This window comes from Ostrinia nubilalis, chromosome 5, assembly GCF_963855985.1.
Source record: "Ostrinia nubilalis chromosome 5, ilOstNubi1.1, whole genome shotgun sequence".
In the NCBI taxonomy this organism is placed as follows: Eukaryota; Metazoa; Arthropoda; class Insecta; order Lepidoptera; family Crambidae; genus Ostrinia; species Ostrinia nubilalis.
In genome coordinates, this window is record NC_087092.1 from 12724293 (window position 1) to 12741722 (window position 17430).

At 37.8% G+C, this 17430-nt stretch overlaps 3 protein-coding genes across 3 annotated transcripts in view; 1 reads left to right on the forward strand and 2 right to left on the reverse strand.

The window, feature by feature from the left end:
- LOC135071956 (DNA-directed RNA polymerase II subunit RPB11) overlaps positions 1-17430 on the reverse strand; it is a 212472-nt gene that overhangs the window by 140719 nt on the left and 54323 nt on the right. The gene's annotated exons all lie outside the window — the stretch shown is intronic.
- On the forward strand, positions 11072-13511 carry LOC135071953 (pescadillo homolog). The gene is made up of 6 exons (XM_063965848.1): positions 11072-11224; positions 11300-11533; positions 11622-11993; positions 12109-12832; positions 12915-13105; positions 13187-13511. Exons 1-6 carry the CDS (start codon positions 11201-11203, stop codon positions 13460-13462), a joined length of 1821 nt encoding a protein of 606 aa, XP_063821918.1. The 5' UTR covers positions 11072-11200; the 3' UTR covers positions 13463-13511.
- LOC135071954 (protein pelota) lies at positions 13501-17177 on the reverse strand. Its single transcript, XM_063965849.1, has 7 exons — positions 17013-17177; positions 16698-16941; positions 16359-16613; positions 15988-16210; positions 15003-15195; positions 14202-14308; positions 13501-13915 (listed from the first exon to the last, which is right to left on the reverse strand). The coding sequence occupies exons 1-7, from the start codon at positions 17051-17053 to the stop codon at positions 13815-13817; spliced, it is 1164 nt and encodes a 387-aa protein (XP_063821919.1). The 5' UTR covers positions 17054-17177; the 3' UTR covers positions 13501-13814.

Here is a 17430-nt window from a genome sequence, read left to right on the forward strand (position 1 = left end):
CGTCGTTAGGAGTATAATAATTCTGATTCCTCGATACTCATGGAACCAGATGGATACGCTATAAGCTCACTATAATGAGCTACTTTGATAATCTCAAAATTATTCCAGTGTACGAATTTGTTAAAATGCATGTCCTATTTCTTTGCTCGAATTGCTAAACATTAACTTTATACTTTCATTTCATCAAGCATTTATTTAACTGATCGTATCAAAAATACGCACGTTGAAGAATGTGATGACCTTTTGATAACATTTTATTCTAAAAGGATTATTTTAAATAATATTATTGTAATTATTATCCTGGTAATGTTGTAGAGACAACAACGAAACCTCATAATATTTCGATTCAGATTGAAGAAATGCTGGATAGAGGCCTCCCCCAAGGAATTCCATAACGACCGGTCAGGACCGCATCTTTCCGCGACCTTCACCGGATCGTCGGTCCACCTAGTAGGGGGCCTGCCCATAATATTTACCTCATACAAAAACCAGTAACATGTCTTTAATATGCCAGTAAGTAGCCTCTTCCCGCGGTTTTGCCTGCGTGAAATTCAGAAAGACCGACCCAACCTGACATTTATTGTTATATTTTAGCCAATGAACTCAATATAGCCTTTATTTTATGATGTATCCTACTAATATTATAAGTGCGAGAGTTAGTGCGGATGTATGTTTTAAATGAAACTTTACAGTACGTTAATACTTACTGTGAAGTTTCATCAAAATCCGTTCAGTATAACATCAAAATAACATTAGGTTTAAGCTATAATTTTGATGATCTCTTACAAGCTTTTCACGCGGGCGAAGCCGTGGGCAAAAGCAGGTGAACAATAATACTTATACCGTTTTATCAAAATCCATTTAGTAGGTACCTAGTCATCCATAAATTTTTACAATCTTTCACATTTATAACATTAGTAAGATTGGTTTTAGGTCAGCATTCTGTTCGATTCCCAGAAAGCTTGGACGACGAGACCCCGGCTATTCCCGTCAGCTCTCCTTTAAATGTATCTAGGGCCCATGGTGGGATAACCGTAGGTGCCGTGGGATAATGTCCAATAGAGGGAATTTGATGAAGTAGTTTTAGTGGGTTCGAGCTCATAATCACAAATGATTAATAGGTATAATAACTTGCATCGTAATAATGAATGATTCTCTGTTTCAATTGAATTTTATAGTTTAATAATTTCAAATACTTACATGCCTTCATCATCATTTTCAGCCCTTTATAGTCCACTGCTGGACTATGAGCCTCCTCCACCAAAGTGGAGGGTTTTGCCATAATCCCCACGCTTGGCAGGCGGGTTGGAGATCGCAGTTTAAAAGATTGATGTTTTTCAGAGAGCGCTGCTGTCCGTTCTCTGTTTGATGTGTAGGCTCTAAGTCGCCTCTTACGACACCCGCGGGAAGAGCTTGCATGCCTACTTACAAATAAATTATTTTGAATGTACTAAACCGAAAGTACACATACCTACAACTAGAGTGGTGTAAAATTGAAATTAATCATCGGAAATTATTTCCTTATTGAATAGTGTACTAAAATCACGTGTACCCGGAGCACGAATAAATATCGTTCACATTTTATTGCGGTAATAGTTCTAGTTTTTACAATAAAACAACGCGCTACGAGAGCTATTCGTGCTCAAAATCAAAATCAAAATCAAAATCTTCTTTATTTGTTTAGACTAATTAAATTAGTTCTTGCAAATCGTCAAATGCTCTCAAGGAGCCTATACATGTCTCATTCTTTTTTTGCCCTACCAGGGTACAGATACTCAACTAAATTCAATTTATTGATTTGATTGCAACTGAAAATACTGTTTTTATTAGTCAGGTATATACAGGGTGACTGGAACTGAACCCGCCATAGCTAATACGCGTATAGAGGATGTCATTTGCTAATTATTGAACCCTACTTTCTATGACTTAAGTTTTATAGTTTGGGAGATATGTCAATTTTTTAGATTTTTCCGAAGATTATTGGCAATCCATTATCACCATTAGCTTTTTTTTAAATCGAATTCGAACTTTAATTTTTTATCGTGGTTTGTACTTTTGTTGAACTTTGGCGGCTCGTGGCTAGTTATTCAATCATTATCTGGATCTGAAATTTATTTTATTTAATTAAAAGTTTATTCGATATTAGTATCAAATAAAAAAAAATGGTTAAAATCATGCGAGAAAAAAATTTAAGCAGTTTTTAGGTAAAATTTCGGAAAAATCTGAAAAATGTTTAAAAATTGACATATCTCCTAAACTATAGAAAGTAAGGTTCAATAATTAGCAAATGACCTCCTCTATAAGCGTATTAGCTATGGCGGGTTCAGTTCCAGTCACCCTGTATATAGTTTAAAAACTAAGGTTCAAATTGAATGTACAAGTATACTATCCCTCTAATACATATTATAAATGCGAAAGTAACTGTCTGTCTGTGTGGTTTTCACACCTAAATCACTGAACCGATTTCGATGAAATTTTTCATAGAGATTGTTTGTGTCCCGGGAAAGGACATAGGATAGTTTTATCCCGGTTTTTGAAACAGGAATGTGCGCGATAAAGTTTTTCTATGACGGAAAACTACTCTACAATAATTTGGGATTATTGATGAATGGTGCCAGCACTGCCAGCTATCCCATTCAACTAAATAAATAATTTCACTCGTTAATTATGAACTTAGTTATTAGAAGTGTAAATGTATTAGGAATGTTGTTTATAATTTCTTATCTGAATGAATAAGAATACAATTTAGAAAACTCAAGGTACATTTTTAAATTATTTTATTTTTCATTTCAAAATTAAAATTAAAATACCAAAAATAAATAGTTATTGTATGTGATGTTTCTAGCGTTATTACAGAAGTAATTCAAGTTACACCTTCGGCTTCTCCTCTGAAGGGTGGGAGGCAACGCGGGTCACGTTCGGTTCAGGAAAATCCTCCGACACGACGTGGTGGCTCGCAGGCGCTATGTGGGGCTCGGGGAAGTCTTCCGAGACCTTGTGGTGGCTGGTGGTGGCTACCCGCGGCATTTTGGGCCTCTCCTCTTCCTCGAAGGTCCTGTACGCCGGGGCAGAGTAGCCGGAATACCCGGAGTACCCGTGGGACTCGGCGAGGTGTCCAGCGACGACGTTTGGTGCGCAGCTCAAGAGAATGGGGATGGCACAGCCCCCGATGTTAGCGTTTGGGAAGACGCCGACTGCGGGCCCGTGGGCGACGCCTGACAAGGCTAGAGCCCCGTGGGCGCCGGCCCCGTAGCCTCCCAACGACAAGGAACTTGCTCCATAGCCTCCTCCGAGAGACGAGTCGTAAGCCAGACGAGCGTGGAGATCTTCTTCGTGGTCGTCTTCCCTGTACTGGGGCTGGGGGGCCTGGTTCAGGTACAGGGCCACAGGCGCGTATGGAACGGCGCCTGCGCAAGGTGCGCCGAGGTGCTTCTTAGTCCTCACCAACTCTTCCTCCTCAATGGGAGCGGCGAAGCTCGACCCAACGATCACAGCTAAGAGTACTATGGGGTTCATGGTGAAATGTGATGTGTGAATGTGATGATTGAGTCTGATCTAACGTATTTATACTAAATAGGAGATTATCTATTCATCTAATGATCTGGCTAGGCAATTTAAATTTATGCATTCAGGCACGTACGGTATTTCATCGAGATTAATTGTTATTACTATGAGTATATTCTGAGTAGAATGAAATTGCTCTACAATTGATTATTGAACCCTTTTTAGTGTGATATGGGATAAATTATTCAGTTCAAGAACATGTAACTGGTAGACCATACTTTCAGTAACTTAACTATGGTATTGGTTCTAGATCCTGGCCCCTATCATGTCATGTTATCTAGCTATCAGTAAATTATGATTTTACGTTAATTATTATGTGTGTAATGTAAAATAGTGTAAATCTAAAAAGTGTCACATTTTTAGCTTAATTATAATGTTGAATGGGAATTTAAATTAGACACGACAAATAAATATCAGTTCGTATAATAAATATTACAATACATTTATTAAAAAACAACCTACTAAAACTATTGGCTATTTACAATTAAAAGTCCTATGTTTTATTGGTGTTGTTCGGTGTGGACGGAGTCGCTGACGTGTTCCACTGAGTCATGGGCGGTCATCTCTTCGTGGGCGTGCTCCTCGTGGACGTCCTGGGGAGTCTGGTCGTCCACTCCACGGTACGCGTTGGTGCCGGCGGCCACCACGGCGCCGCCTCCGTAACCGCCACCGTAACCGCCGCCGTAACCGCTCTTCACTATGCGCCCAGCACTGATGGAAGGCGAGCAGCTCAGCAGCAGAGGCACGTTGCAACCGCCGACGTTAGCGTTCGGGAACACTCCGACAGCGGGGCCTGACAACACAGCGGGCGCGAGCTGACCTCCAATGCCGCCCAGGCCGGCCAAACCAGCGTGTCCTCCGTATCCGCCGTACCTCGCCATCGGCATGTGCTCGGTCATGTCTTGCTCCATGTCCGAGAAGTTCATGACCTCACCCTCGCCAGTTTCGTCAGCGCGATAGTGAGGGCCGCCGTAGCCGTAGCTGGAGGCGCCGCTGTAGACTGCGTGACCGCCGCCGTAGCCTCCGTGCCCGCCGCCATAGCCGCCGTATCCCGAATGGATGGGGCTGAGGTACCCCCCACCGCCACAAGGGGCAGCGTACCCTCCGCCGAAGGACCTCCTGTCCCTCAGGAACTGCTGCGGGTACAGGATCCCCGAGAGCTCCGGTAGGTACACGTTGGGAAGCGCGGGCGCCCCCGCTGCCATGAGCACCGCGGCCGCAAACGTACACACCGAAATAACGACCTTCATATTTACACCGTGTTGCAACTGTAGTGGATAATCAACACCGCCCAATATTTATATGAGTGTACACTCTGGACTTTTGGATCGAACTTAATTACTTAGGTTGCAATCTGCCTTTTGCGACACTTGCTTGACCGAGTATTTCCTGCAGAGTCAGATATTCGCTTTGTTGGACCTAGTTACTAACTTACTATCCTATTCGCACATTGACGAAATATTTGCTATTGAGAACTATTATGCAATAATTAAAAGGTGAAGATGACTCAAACTATCTCGGCTTACGCATTTAAAATAAAATAAGTTTTATTTAATACTTATATTATGTAAGTACTTATCAAGCAAGATAAGAACTAATGTGAGTAGTCAACCCAAAAAATTAACTGGAAGCTAAAAGTAAACTAATAAAGTAAGAAACTATTGACATAATTAGTAAACGTCTTAAAATCTCGTTTATTTAATTATTTTTTGCACCTAAAGCCTATCACTACACACAGGCCACGAAAAGAAAGTTGAATTAAATCATCTGAGTAGTTTTAGTACATATTATAATTTGTAACATGTGCATTTGTTTATTTACAAAATAACTAATGTTAATACATTTTGCTATTCAACCATATCCAAATCCGTTCAGCAATATTGTTTTAAACACAATCGTGGTCAAATGTTTTAAGAATTAGACTATCGCTTTAGGGTCCTGCTATGTTTTTAACATTTGGCCTGAGCAAACTGGAAAAAATTAAAATAATCGATGATTCGAACCCGAGACCTTCAGCGTTCAAGGTGATTCACCGCGCCACTATAAACTTTGGTGATTAGGTACGAATAGGTAAATCGAGCATACTTGTTTATTAGTATGATGTCGTAACCGTCACTTAAAACTGTTATGAGTCTTTTCTACCAGTCAACTAATTTAATATTAAGAACAAGACAAATGTTTTTTTTTTATGGACGGAGTATCGCAAAAACTCAATAAATCCTTAGATAATTTTATTCATAATATTAATAACAGAATGAAGGTTTTTTAAGGTTTTATACTAAGTTATTTCTTTTTGGCATTTTGCAGTGAAAGCTGCAAACCATGCGGCTTGGTGGATTTCGATGATATCATTAGGATTCATCTTCACTATCCTGTTGTAACTAAGCTTTAAGTTTACTAAGGTACCTGCATGCCAAATTACAAGCGTCTAACTTAAGCGGTTTAGATTTTTCATACAAAAGGATTTTCCTGCTAATTCCCGTTCCCGTGGGAATTCCTAAGTATACTATAACCTGCCCAGTAGGCCTAAGATGCGCGCCGCGATAAGCGGTTATCACGCCATTTTATCGATTTAGCTCATACATTTTGACGTCGATAAAAGTTGTCACGGCGCGCATCTTAGGCCTACAGGAGTATGAAGAATAAGTGTACCAAGTTTCGTTATAATCCGTCGAGTAGTTTTTGTTTCTATAAGAAACATACAGACAGACAGACAGACAGACTGACAGACAAAAATTTTACTGATTGCATTTTTGGCATCAGTATCGATCACTAATCACCCCCTGATAGTTATTTTGAAAATATATTTCATGTACAGAATTGACCTCTCTACAGATTATACCTATAGGTTGAATTGTATACAATAACAGTAGATCGCACTCTACATATTTTTTTACAAAATCAGACCTATTTCCAGTAGGTAAATAGAATGTTAGTCCCTACTCTTTTGTATTCTTTACTCAAGTTAGTATTCTTATAATTATGTAGTAAGTAACGTAATTTGATAATGTTTTTAATTCGTGCTTTTCGCCCGCATCTCACCTGATGGTTGTAGTTAATCAGACGGCCATAGAATTTCATCAACAAAACTGAGCACAAAAATTGCCCCCACGGGAATCGAATCCGGAACGTCTGGGTCGGAGAAAGCTGCCTAGGTGGTCTTACCATACACATAGACCAAAGTGACGGTTTAGTTAATAAAAACAAAACCAAAGCCGTACACTTTTTTAAATACAAATTAAAAAATACAAGCAAACCCCTTTAGGTTATCGCAGCGCATAACAACATTAAAATGCATAACAATATTATGATTTCGCAACGAGTGCGCTCGCGCAGAATTTCAATTTTCGCCAACATCAGCCGATTTTGTACCGAGAACCACTGCCAATGTTACTTTAAGCGATTAACCTACTTAATGATTATTGAATTTTGTATTAACTTCTTCATAATCTGATGCAATATTTGAGAAATTAGTATGAATCATTTTACTCTCTATTGAAACACATCTCCGTATAAAATCAATCTCTTGATAAATCAATCAAATCTTAGTTATGAAGATTGGGGAGTAATTTCTTAGGGGAGTAGTATGGGGAAGAATTTCTTCTTCATACAAAAATGTATAGTACCTACCTATTAGTATGGTGGACTGTCGACTTTACTATGGCAACTACATAGCTGATTAAACATATTCTATGGTTGACTGGGAGGGAACGCCATGTGGCATTAAGTTCGCCTTGTACAAGAGTAATATAATTTGAATTCTTCATAAATTGTAGTTTGGTGGGCTGTCGACTTTACTATGGCTGGCAACTGCATAGTTAATTAAACATATTATTATTCTATGGTTGACTGGGAGGGAACGCCATATTATGGCATTAAGTTCGCCTTGTGCAAAAGTAATAAGTTTTATAAAATATAATTAATAATGCTCACTAACACTAACATTACCCACAGCGGCAGTCGAACCCGCTACTGGCTTAGCAATCTTCGTGCATACTTTTCTTAGATATTAAAAATTGTAGAGCGAAAGAACAAAAATCACACTATACACTTACACAATTACTAAATTGTTCATCGAAAAATTACATAACTAATAATGTTTGTGAAATCATATCAATACCCGGGCAGTCCTGCACCATAACGCATCCCTTGCTGTACTCGTCGCGAATGTATCCCGAGGAGCAGCGGCACCCGACTTTGCACTCCCACATCGACGAGCATAGAGTTCCCCCTGCCATCAATACATAAATCTCGTAAGCCATAATAAAATATTGACTTCTTCTTCTATTAAGCAATTCGATTTCTGATCATCATCATCATTAAATGTATGTAGCCCGAGGAGCAGCGGCCGCCGACCGTGCACTCCCACATCGAGGAGCATAGAGTCCCTCCTGCCATCAATACATAAAAATTGAATTTGATCGTGAAATTAAATCATTATAACTTATAGCCTATATGTTATTCTGATGTTTAAACAATAATACTTTAAATTCATCAAAATCCGTTCAGTATATTTGCGTGAAAGAGTAACAAACATGTTAACATCCATACAAACATTCGCATTTATAATATTAGTAGGATGTTTAACGTCTTCTACTATTACGTACCTAGTTCGATTTCTGATGATGATCATCATAATGCATAATCATGAATAAGAGTTTATGTCTCTGCTGCAGGAGTATTATACCCTCCCTCAATGTTAATTTTGTCGTTTAATCTGTCTATTTTACATAATTATTTTTACTTAACTGTTTAATTTTTGGTTACGAAGAATTAGAGCTAGGAATGGTTCTACTCTACTCTAATATTAAACTATCTTCGAAGGGCATCGAGAGGCAAAACCGCAGGCAGAAACTAGTTCATTAAATTACAAACGAAATGTTTGTCGTGAAACTAGTGAAACATTACATGACCTCAATCGCTGTTACCTAGCTACTTGTCCAAGTTAAAATTACAATAGTTAGCAAAAAAAAAAAAATATTCCGACTTGAATTTTCAGAAACATGTCAATCAATACAATCATATTGTATGCTAGAATAATTGTTAAATGCTATAAAAGGTACCGGGTTCGATCCAACTTTAATATTTGTTTATATATTTTTTAAATAATGTTTAAAGTCAAAATAGTCGAAACCATGCATGTAATTTAACCTTACCTATCTATTTATAATTTCGTCATAGAATGATAATTAAAAGCTATAACGATCTAGCTTACGAGCACCGTCACCGTCTTAAACGCAGTGGGTCACAAGCTGGATTCCTGGATTACCTACTCTACTTTACTTTCTACCACGCCAGGACACACTCAGAATCGTGCTAATTGTACTTTGAAAGGCGTTCTTTAGGTACTTCTAGAGACGACAAAGAGTTGGTAGATTTGTTGATTAACGCTTCATCATTATCACAGAACGTCCACTGCTTAACATAGGCCTCCCTCAATGATTTCCACATCACCCGGTTGGTAGTGGCCCGCATCCAGCGCCTTCCTGCTACCTTTATGAGGTCGTCGGTCCACATTGGGAGCATCACGCTGCATTTTCCGGTACGTGACAACCACTCCAGAACTTTGCTGCCCCATCGGCCGTGATTAATGCTTATCATTATTTAAATTACTACCTACTATTACTGTTAATCCTTCCCATAAACTTCAAGTTCACGCAAGTAGGTGGACACTTCCACCCGCAGAGCGAGAACTCTTCATGCTCCCTCACGCAAATCGAAGTCCGGAAACTGGAAACCACATGGGTTGCCAAAACCATAGAAATACATCGCACAAACATGTAGAACTCACGAGCTCTGTACAGAAACTACAATTACATATTTAAAAGGGTTGTAAAGGCTATGGCGTCATATTATTGTTGTTTTATCGGTTATGTATTTAACTTTTTACTCGACTGCGCCAGAAGGGGGGTTATTTTACCTTTTAATTATGTAATATTTTACCTTACCTTAATCAAATGGAAAATTTTTTTGAAAGATAAATACTTATTAACTGAGATCGGTTCTTAGGTAAACTTTGTGCGTAGATTTCAAATGTGTCATCAAAAACCTGGAAAAGTGGGGGAAAACGGGAGTTATGGTGTGATTCCCTTTATTTATAACGGCCATGCTAAATTTAAGAGTTGGATAAGATTTACTACAGTAGCGCTGGAAAGAAAATATATTTTGCACGTAATTACGTGATGTTTTCGTGTAACACATAACATCACGACTTCAATGTAGGTGTAGTGTACGCTAGCTAGATCATCAAAATTAAAAGCAATAATGTAAGGCTATGCTCCTTTACAAATTAATGACGTAATCCTAAATCAGCGTATGAATTGTAACTAAGGCTAGTTGCGTCAATATTTTGTAAAACTTTAACATTAATAAATCTACGATGACTACTTCTATTTAGTGATAAGACAGAATAGATAAGCACCAAAGCTGTGAACAGCAGAACGTGTCTTTAATAAAATCGACTCATCTCATTTTATCTTAATTTTATCTATAAGAATCAATGCAATCTTCGTCAATCATTACTAGGGTTCATAGTATAAAAGGTTCAAGCTACGAACTGAACATCATTCAGTCATCAATCCTCCAAGTCTGGTCCAACATGTTCAGATTAGTTTTGATTGTGGCCGTGTCCGCCATTGCAGCTGGGGCCAATGGACACGTGGCCTATTCGAAGACGGCAAACCAACTACACCCAGTCCATGGACTGTACGTCAAGCCGTCTGTAGACGGGACAACAGGCGACCTATACGTGGCCGCCACGGAAGACACCGGCGCCAAAACACAATGGCTGACCGACCAGCCCGTCCATTTCTTGCCAATACAATCTCAGCCTGGTCTACCCGGCTACAACCTTGAAGAACAGAAGACACAGAAGCGAGCAGTGGTCAACCCTCCAGTACAGTACGCATACGCACTTCCAGTACCAGCGACTACCGAGACCACTCCTGCTGCATACCCATATGCTGTCCCTGCCGCTAACCCAACTCTGCCAGCTCAAACCGAAAGCAAGACCGAAGTACCAGTCGCTGCCGCAATTCCTCAGTACAACCCATACCAATTTTTCTACCCACAAATGATGTCGGCATACGCTAACATGATGACCATTTTGAAGGATGCCGGACTTAACGAAGAAACCGCCAGCTCCGCTGTAACCCACCCCTCTCCAATGTGGCCTCAGGCGTATGCCTACCCTTACCAATATGTGATGGTAGATCCTAGTGCGTGGGCACAGGCACAAGCACAAACTACGGCTACGCCTGTAGCACCATCTACACCGGCGAGCCCAGTAGCTACCGAAACTGAATAATTGTTTATTTGCATAAAATATTCTAAATTATTTATTTATTATAGTTTTAATATTTTCAATAAATCAATTAAATACAAAAAACCTTTTTTTATTCATTTCATTTTGACAATAATTGGTAGGTCGCCTAGGCTGTATAATCGTATTACCATCGCGGGACTGACGGTAATGAACGACTAAATTAAAAAGTAAAATGTCTTTCTTTCAAATGTCAACCATCACCTGTGATGTGTTGTGTTGAACAAATAAATTAATTTTTATTTAATTTAAAAGCTAAAAGAATACTGATAAACCATAGTAACTACATTTAATTAAATAATAAATTAAACAAAAATGGTTTCCAAGAAGAAGAAGAAGGTATGTGTGCTATTTACTCTTATAAAAATCACACGTGTTTTTGTTGATCCTAACCACAAAATGTATTGATTACAGTATTCATCTGGAGAGGGAGCACAATTTATGACCAGGAAGGCTGCCCTCAAAAAACTACAATTAACACTGAAGGATTTTAGACGTATATGTATTCTAAAAGGTATTTATCCGAGAGAACCTCGCAATCGTAAGAGGGCTCAGAAAGGCGCTGGAGGTATCAAAACGCTGTACCATACAAAAGATATCAAGTTTCTATTACATGAGCCTGTACTATGGAAAATCAGAGAGCTAAAAGTAAGTAACTTTTTAAGGTTTTAAGGAAACATAAATGTATTTATGTATTGCTTTAGCTTATAAATAACCAACGAAAAATTTGTTTTAGGTATACCAACAAAAGATTCGGAAAGCCCGTTCGATGAGAGACTTCCGTCAGATGAGAAGATATTTACGTGACTACCCAGACACAAACATTGACCACATTGTCAAAGAAAGATATCCCACTTTTGTTGATGCCTTACGCGATTTGGATGATTGTCTCACTCTGTGCTTCTTGTTTAGCACATTCCCATCACTGAAAAGGGTTCCCAGAGATCAGTCTATGCTATGCCGAAGACTAACAGTCGAGTTTATGCATGCAGTCATAGCAGAAAAGGCACTTCGGAAAGTATTTGTATCGGTGAAGGGATATTACTATCAGGTGGAGTTTGAGGGACAAACTATCACATGGATTGTTCCTCATCATTTCTCATTCCAGGTTAGTGGATTAAATTTTTGTCATATTATTATGACATTGTTATCAGCTTCACTTATTATCCAATCACATGCAGTGTATAGCATAAAATGTTTAACCTATTGCTATTTCTTTTCAGCCACAAAGTAAGGATGAAGTGGACTTCAAAATTATGTCAACCTTCGTTGAATTCTACACAATGATGCTTGGATTTGTAAATTTCAAGCTATACCACTCCCTAAACTTGGTATACCCACCAAAATTGACAGCGGCTTTCTCAGCTGATTCTGACAAAGATCTTATTGACGAACAGTCTTATGTATCAGAGAGGATAGCTGCTATGAACATACCAGTGGTGAAAATAACTGGTGCCAATGAAGTTGAAGAATTGCCAGAAATGGATATATTCAATACTGAAGATGAGGACCCACAAAAACTGGAAGAAGCTAAGCAAGAAGCTGAGAATGTAAAGAAACTGAAAACAATGTTCAAAGGCCTCAAATTCTACATCAACAGGGAAGTGCCCAGAGAACCTCTTGTATTTATCATTCGGTGCTTTGGTGGTGAGGTGTCGTGGGACAAAGATCATTTTGTTGGGGCCACATTTGATGAATCAGATGAGTCAATTGCATACCAGATTGTTGACAGGCCTAGTATGGAAAAGCAATACTTGTCCCGCTACTATATTCAACCTCAATGGGTATTTGATAGTGTCAATGCCAGGACATTGCTGCCCATCAACAAATACCTCATGGGTGCTGTATTGCCACCCCATCTTTCACCATTCACAGATAAGATCAGAGACCAAGTTTACAAACCACCTGAAGAAAGAGAACTACTTGATCCCAATCTTAAACCTTTGAGTGAGTAGGATGCTGCTTTTATAACTATTTTAATGATATAATTCATGGTTGCCTTGAATAAACTAAACTCTTAAAATTACAGATGATGATAAAGGTTCTGATACTGATATTGAAGAAGCAAGTGATGAAGATGAAGAAAAAAAAGATGCAGAATCTGATGAGGATCCTGATGAAGCACTAACAAAACAATACCAACAAGAAATCAAGGACGAATCATCCTCTGAAGATGAAGATGAGGTTGATCCTGAGAAGAAGAAATTAGCAAAGGAAAAGGTATATTATATTTTTATTATCCAATTATTTTGTTTATGATTAAATTTGCAGTTAACTAATTGATATTTTTGGTTTTTACAGAAAAAGGCCATGGCAGTTACAACTGGAGTGCCACATAAAGAGCACCCATATCAAAAAGAAATTGAAGACAAACAAGCATTCAGACTGAGAGAAAAGCTTGTTCGCAAGAAGCACAGAAACCTTTACAAGAGTATGAAGGCTGGACAAGAAAAACGAAAGAAGGAAATATGGCTACTCAGGAAGAAGAGGCGTCTCCATGATGAGAAGGCCAAGGAAGAAAAGAAAGCAGAAAAACGCAAACAGAGAATGCAGGCCATTGATGCTGCATCTGCATAGGATTATTACTATACATAATGTGAAATAAATACCACATGTACTGTAACAATTGTTTTATTTATTCTAAACATCAATATTTACAACAACTATTACATACAATAAAACAATTAAAAGGGAGGCAATAGTTAAAAATATACTTATGAATGTATAAATTAATTTAAAATAAAATTAATGACAAATTCACTAGTTAAGATTCAAGATATGGATTGAGGGCTAGTTACCACAAGAGTAAATAAAGCACAGCCCTGTAATACGCATTTCTTTCTGTTTCATGAATTAGAATATGATTATGTGTGTGATAAATTAACAACATCAATATCAATGTGATGAGGTGAATTACTGGTGCTTAATTTCAATCTGAATCGTCGTCACTGTCGCCTTCTGCATCACTGTCTTCCAGCTCAGTCATTGGGAAACGAAGTATGGCAGCTAATCCAGTAAGCTGATCTAGTTCTGAAAACAGGATAATAAATATGTTAGGTAACTTGGTTTTTCCCACTTAGTAAAGAAAGAGAGACCTAGAAATATCTTCATGTCCATGTCAATGAATAATTAAGTTTTCAGGTCTCAGTAAAACAAGATTTTGACTGAAATTATCCTATTTCTTAAATTGTAGCAGACGCGGCACATTCTAATATTGTCGATAGATTAGAAAGCATGATATTTTTATAATATTTTATGGTATTTTCTTAACTTGCTTAGATTATCAAAACAAAAAAAAACATAGACAAAAACTTACGTTCACCAGACACGTGCATGCTGGAGAATATCCTAACATCACCACCATTCTCTCTAACTGAGTCCACCAGTGATACATACTCCTTTCTTTTTTGTACATCTTGACACCTGAAAAAATATTGATTATATCACATGTGCCACATTAGGGCGGCGCTGCTAGATAGGTCAGTTAGGTCTTAGGTCACGTGTAGCGCAGTGCAGCGCCGCACTATGGATCGAAATTGCGATTTATGGACATAACATTTTTTTTTCACAATTTCTATTTGAAAAAATTACCTATCGATAGGTTACGTTATTCTGATGAATAAAGGTCGTTAAAAGTTTTTCTCTAAAACCAATAGTTTGGCTGGAAAAAAATATTTTCCATTTTCGTTTCATGGAATGAAACATAGTGATCGATTTCGACTAAGCCTTGACAGATCTTGCTTTGAAACTACTTGAGCGTATTATATTTATAATTTTCAAATTACTTGAGCCTTGTTCTATGGCTTGTTGACTATAATCCTACACTATCAGCGCACGCCCAAAGTTGCCTGTTCAGAAGTTATGAGGTTCCAAAATCATAAAACATTTTTTTCCAGCCAAACTATTGGTTTTAGAGAAATACTTTTACGAATTTTATTCATCAGAATAACTTAACCTATCGATAGGTAATTTTTTCAAATAGATATTGTGAAAAAAATCGCTATTTTCATAAATCGCAATTTCGATCCATAGTGCGCCGCTCAGATGCGGTCATGCGGCCCAATTTAGTAAGAACAATTATTCAATAAGTGTGAGTTTAAAATATAATTAATATTACCTGAATAGTTTGTCTGATATCATAAGTGTCTCAATAGCCATTGCCTCATTCGCCCTTTCAATATGTTTTTTCCCATAGAAAGCCTTTGCTGGCTCCAGTTGCAGCATGGTGTAGAAACTCTCTAACAGTTTCACCTCACTTGCTGCCTTAGTGTCAGATATTTTTGCAATAACAGCTGGTTCCTGTAAAACCTCTAAAAAAACACAGTAAGGTGAATAAGTTGGTCCTTGAATTAGTATAAAAATAGTTTTTTTTTCTACTGTATCACTGATTATGTGGCGAAAAGGTTAATAAGGAAACAGGCAGCTAAGAGCTTAATACATATTATTTCAAAATGCAAAAATAAGTAGGTAATGTCTATAAAAAAATCAGTGCCACTTGACAATGTATGTAAGCATGATTAATATCAATTTAATGGAATTGATGAAACTACACTCAACATCAAATAAATCGCACCTTCCGCGAAGCGAACTTTTAGGATTTTCTTTTGACACAATCATGGTGCCCCAACAATATTGGTGTTATTTGAAAGCCTAATAAATAAACTTAAAGAAAAACACATTTAATTTTTTTATAAACAATTAACAGGTATAAATGTGACTTGAAAAAAGGCCTCACTTGGGGCTCACCTATGGGACCTAGTAGACCAATTTTTGTGGTTAAACCAAATAATGATCTTACGTGTCCTTTTTAACAGATGGATAGCAATTAATCCCAATTTAACAGTTTTATTGCCATAAAAGTTGGCTCAAGCGTAACTACCTATTTTTTGAAGAAGTGACTGGATCCTTCTGAAGACATTTTTGGGACAAAAAACTTTCCTTTAATGAAATGAAGTTTAGAACTAGGCTTTCAAATAGTACCAATGTTGGTGGAAAGTGGGGAACTGAGGATGCATACGTTTGATAAGTGCTTGTCGCAGGTGTGATTTATTTGATGCCGAGTGTAGTTATTTTATTTTAGAATATGATAAGAATATTCATACCTTTCAAGGAGTGTTTAAATCCTGAAGAAGCCTTAACCAGCAAGAATTTGCTTTTATTTTCAATCAACAGTTTGTTGTCAGTTTTTACAGCCTGCTGCATCATATACTCAAAGAACTGGTCCTTCACAAACCCTGGTGAAGCGACAATCACACACTTGACCACGCTGAACTCAACATGACGGAGTATTCCTTGCATGACGGCATCATAAAATTTATTCAGTCCCTGAAAAGTTCAAATAAAGCATTGTTATTCTAAAATTTATATGTTTCTGAAACAACTAAAAAATGTTATAATATAATTGCATTGCAATAAAATGATTCTTTTAAAGCCATTTTTTGAGCTGAACCTGTAGAAAAGACAATAATTTTACCTTTTCATGCTGCTGTGTAAAACCCTTTCTTTTCCTTGGTATAGTCATGTCTATTTTGGACCTCACCAAAGTCATGGATGGTGTGATAAGACAAACGTGGGCAAGGCCTTCTTGCATGACCACGGCTGCAACGTCAGCATTCTGAGCCGGGTCGCAGGCCATGTCCACACGTTCCAATGCCACTGAATCCCATAGTATCTTCTGCAGTGTGAACTTTCTGTTTAATTCCAAATCCAAGGTATGGTAGGCGCCCATCTGTAATATTTACAATAAAATTCCATTGGTCTTATAATGAACTTGCACAAAAATGAGTTACCAGATTATAGAATTTCAGCTTACCTTTACATATTGATTTTCGACTATGTTCCGTCCTTTTAACCGTAGTACACATGCTTGAGTATCAAAGTCGATAGTCTCAACGCGAATGGTCAGCGTGGTTCTCACTCGGTTGCTGGTTGAAGAGCCAGTAGACGACTCCGTCTGCACTTTACGCACAGTGGAAGCAGTTACTGCGTCACCTTCAGCAATGAGATTGAAGGCATGCCACATATCCTCCGATTCTTCGGGGATAAGGCTAATACTCCTGAAAATATTGAAAAAATATATGAACGCTTATCTTAGGGAAGAAACAGATGTGTAAATATAAATACTGACCCACAGCCATCTTTCTCGATACTTTTGTAAACCAACTTCATTTTTGTCTTCTAGTTATACACTTAAGTTGTCCATTATTTTCTTATTCCTGAATTCATTGCAAGAATCGGAAAGTTTCAAAATTTACGAATGCAAAGCTCATTTTTGACAAGAAAACTGACAGACAATAGCGCTGACATTACAAAAATGACGTTTTGCTTTTTGCTGTCTCACTTCCAAAAAATACTGAAACAGTATTGGTTCATCAACATTTATGAAGTTTTCTCATTGGTTGATTGAAACTGCTTTGCCTGTAACAGCCAATCTGAAAAAACGTGGTGAATATTGGGACATCAATTTAAAAATTCAAAGTAAGCGTTTTGATCACACAGAAAGATATTTCTTTTACTTTCTAATTAATATATTGACTAAGCCGTTA

Bases quoted from the DNA above. Each gene is read 5' to 3' on its own strand.
- LOC135071953 (XM_063965848.1), top strand. From the start codon at position 11,201: ATGGTTTCCAAGAAGAAGAAGAAG. The intron at 11,534-11,621 runs GTAAGTAACTTT...AATTTGTTTTAG, and splicing joins GGAAAATCAGAGAGCTAAAA to GTATACCAACAAAAGATTCG. The intron at 12,833-12,914 runs GTGAGTAGGATG...TTAAAATTACAG, and splicing joins TCCCAATCTTAAACCTTTGA to ATGATGATAAAGGTTCTGAT.
- LOC135071954 (XM_063965849.1), bottom strand. From the start codon at position 17,053: ATGAAGTTGGTTTACAAAAGTATCGAGAAAGATGGCTGTGG. The intron at 14,309-15,002 runs GTAATATTAATT...ATATTTTTTCAG, and splicing joins ATATCAGACAAACTATTCAG to GTGTCAAGATGTACAAAAAA. The intron at 13,916-14,201 runs GTAAGTTTTTGT...TCCTGTTTTCAG, and splicing joins CATGCACGTGTCTGGTGAAC to AACTAGATCAGCTTACTGGA.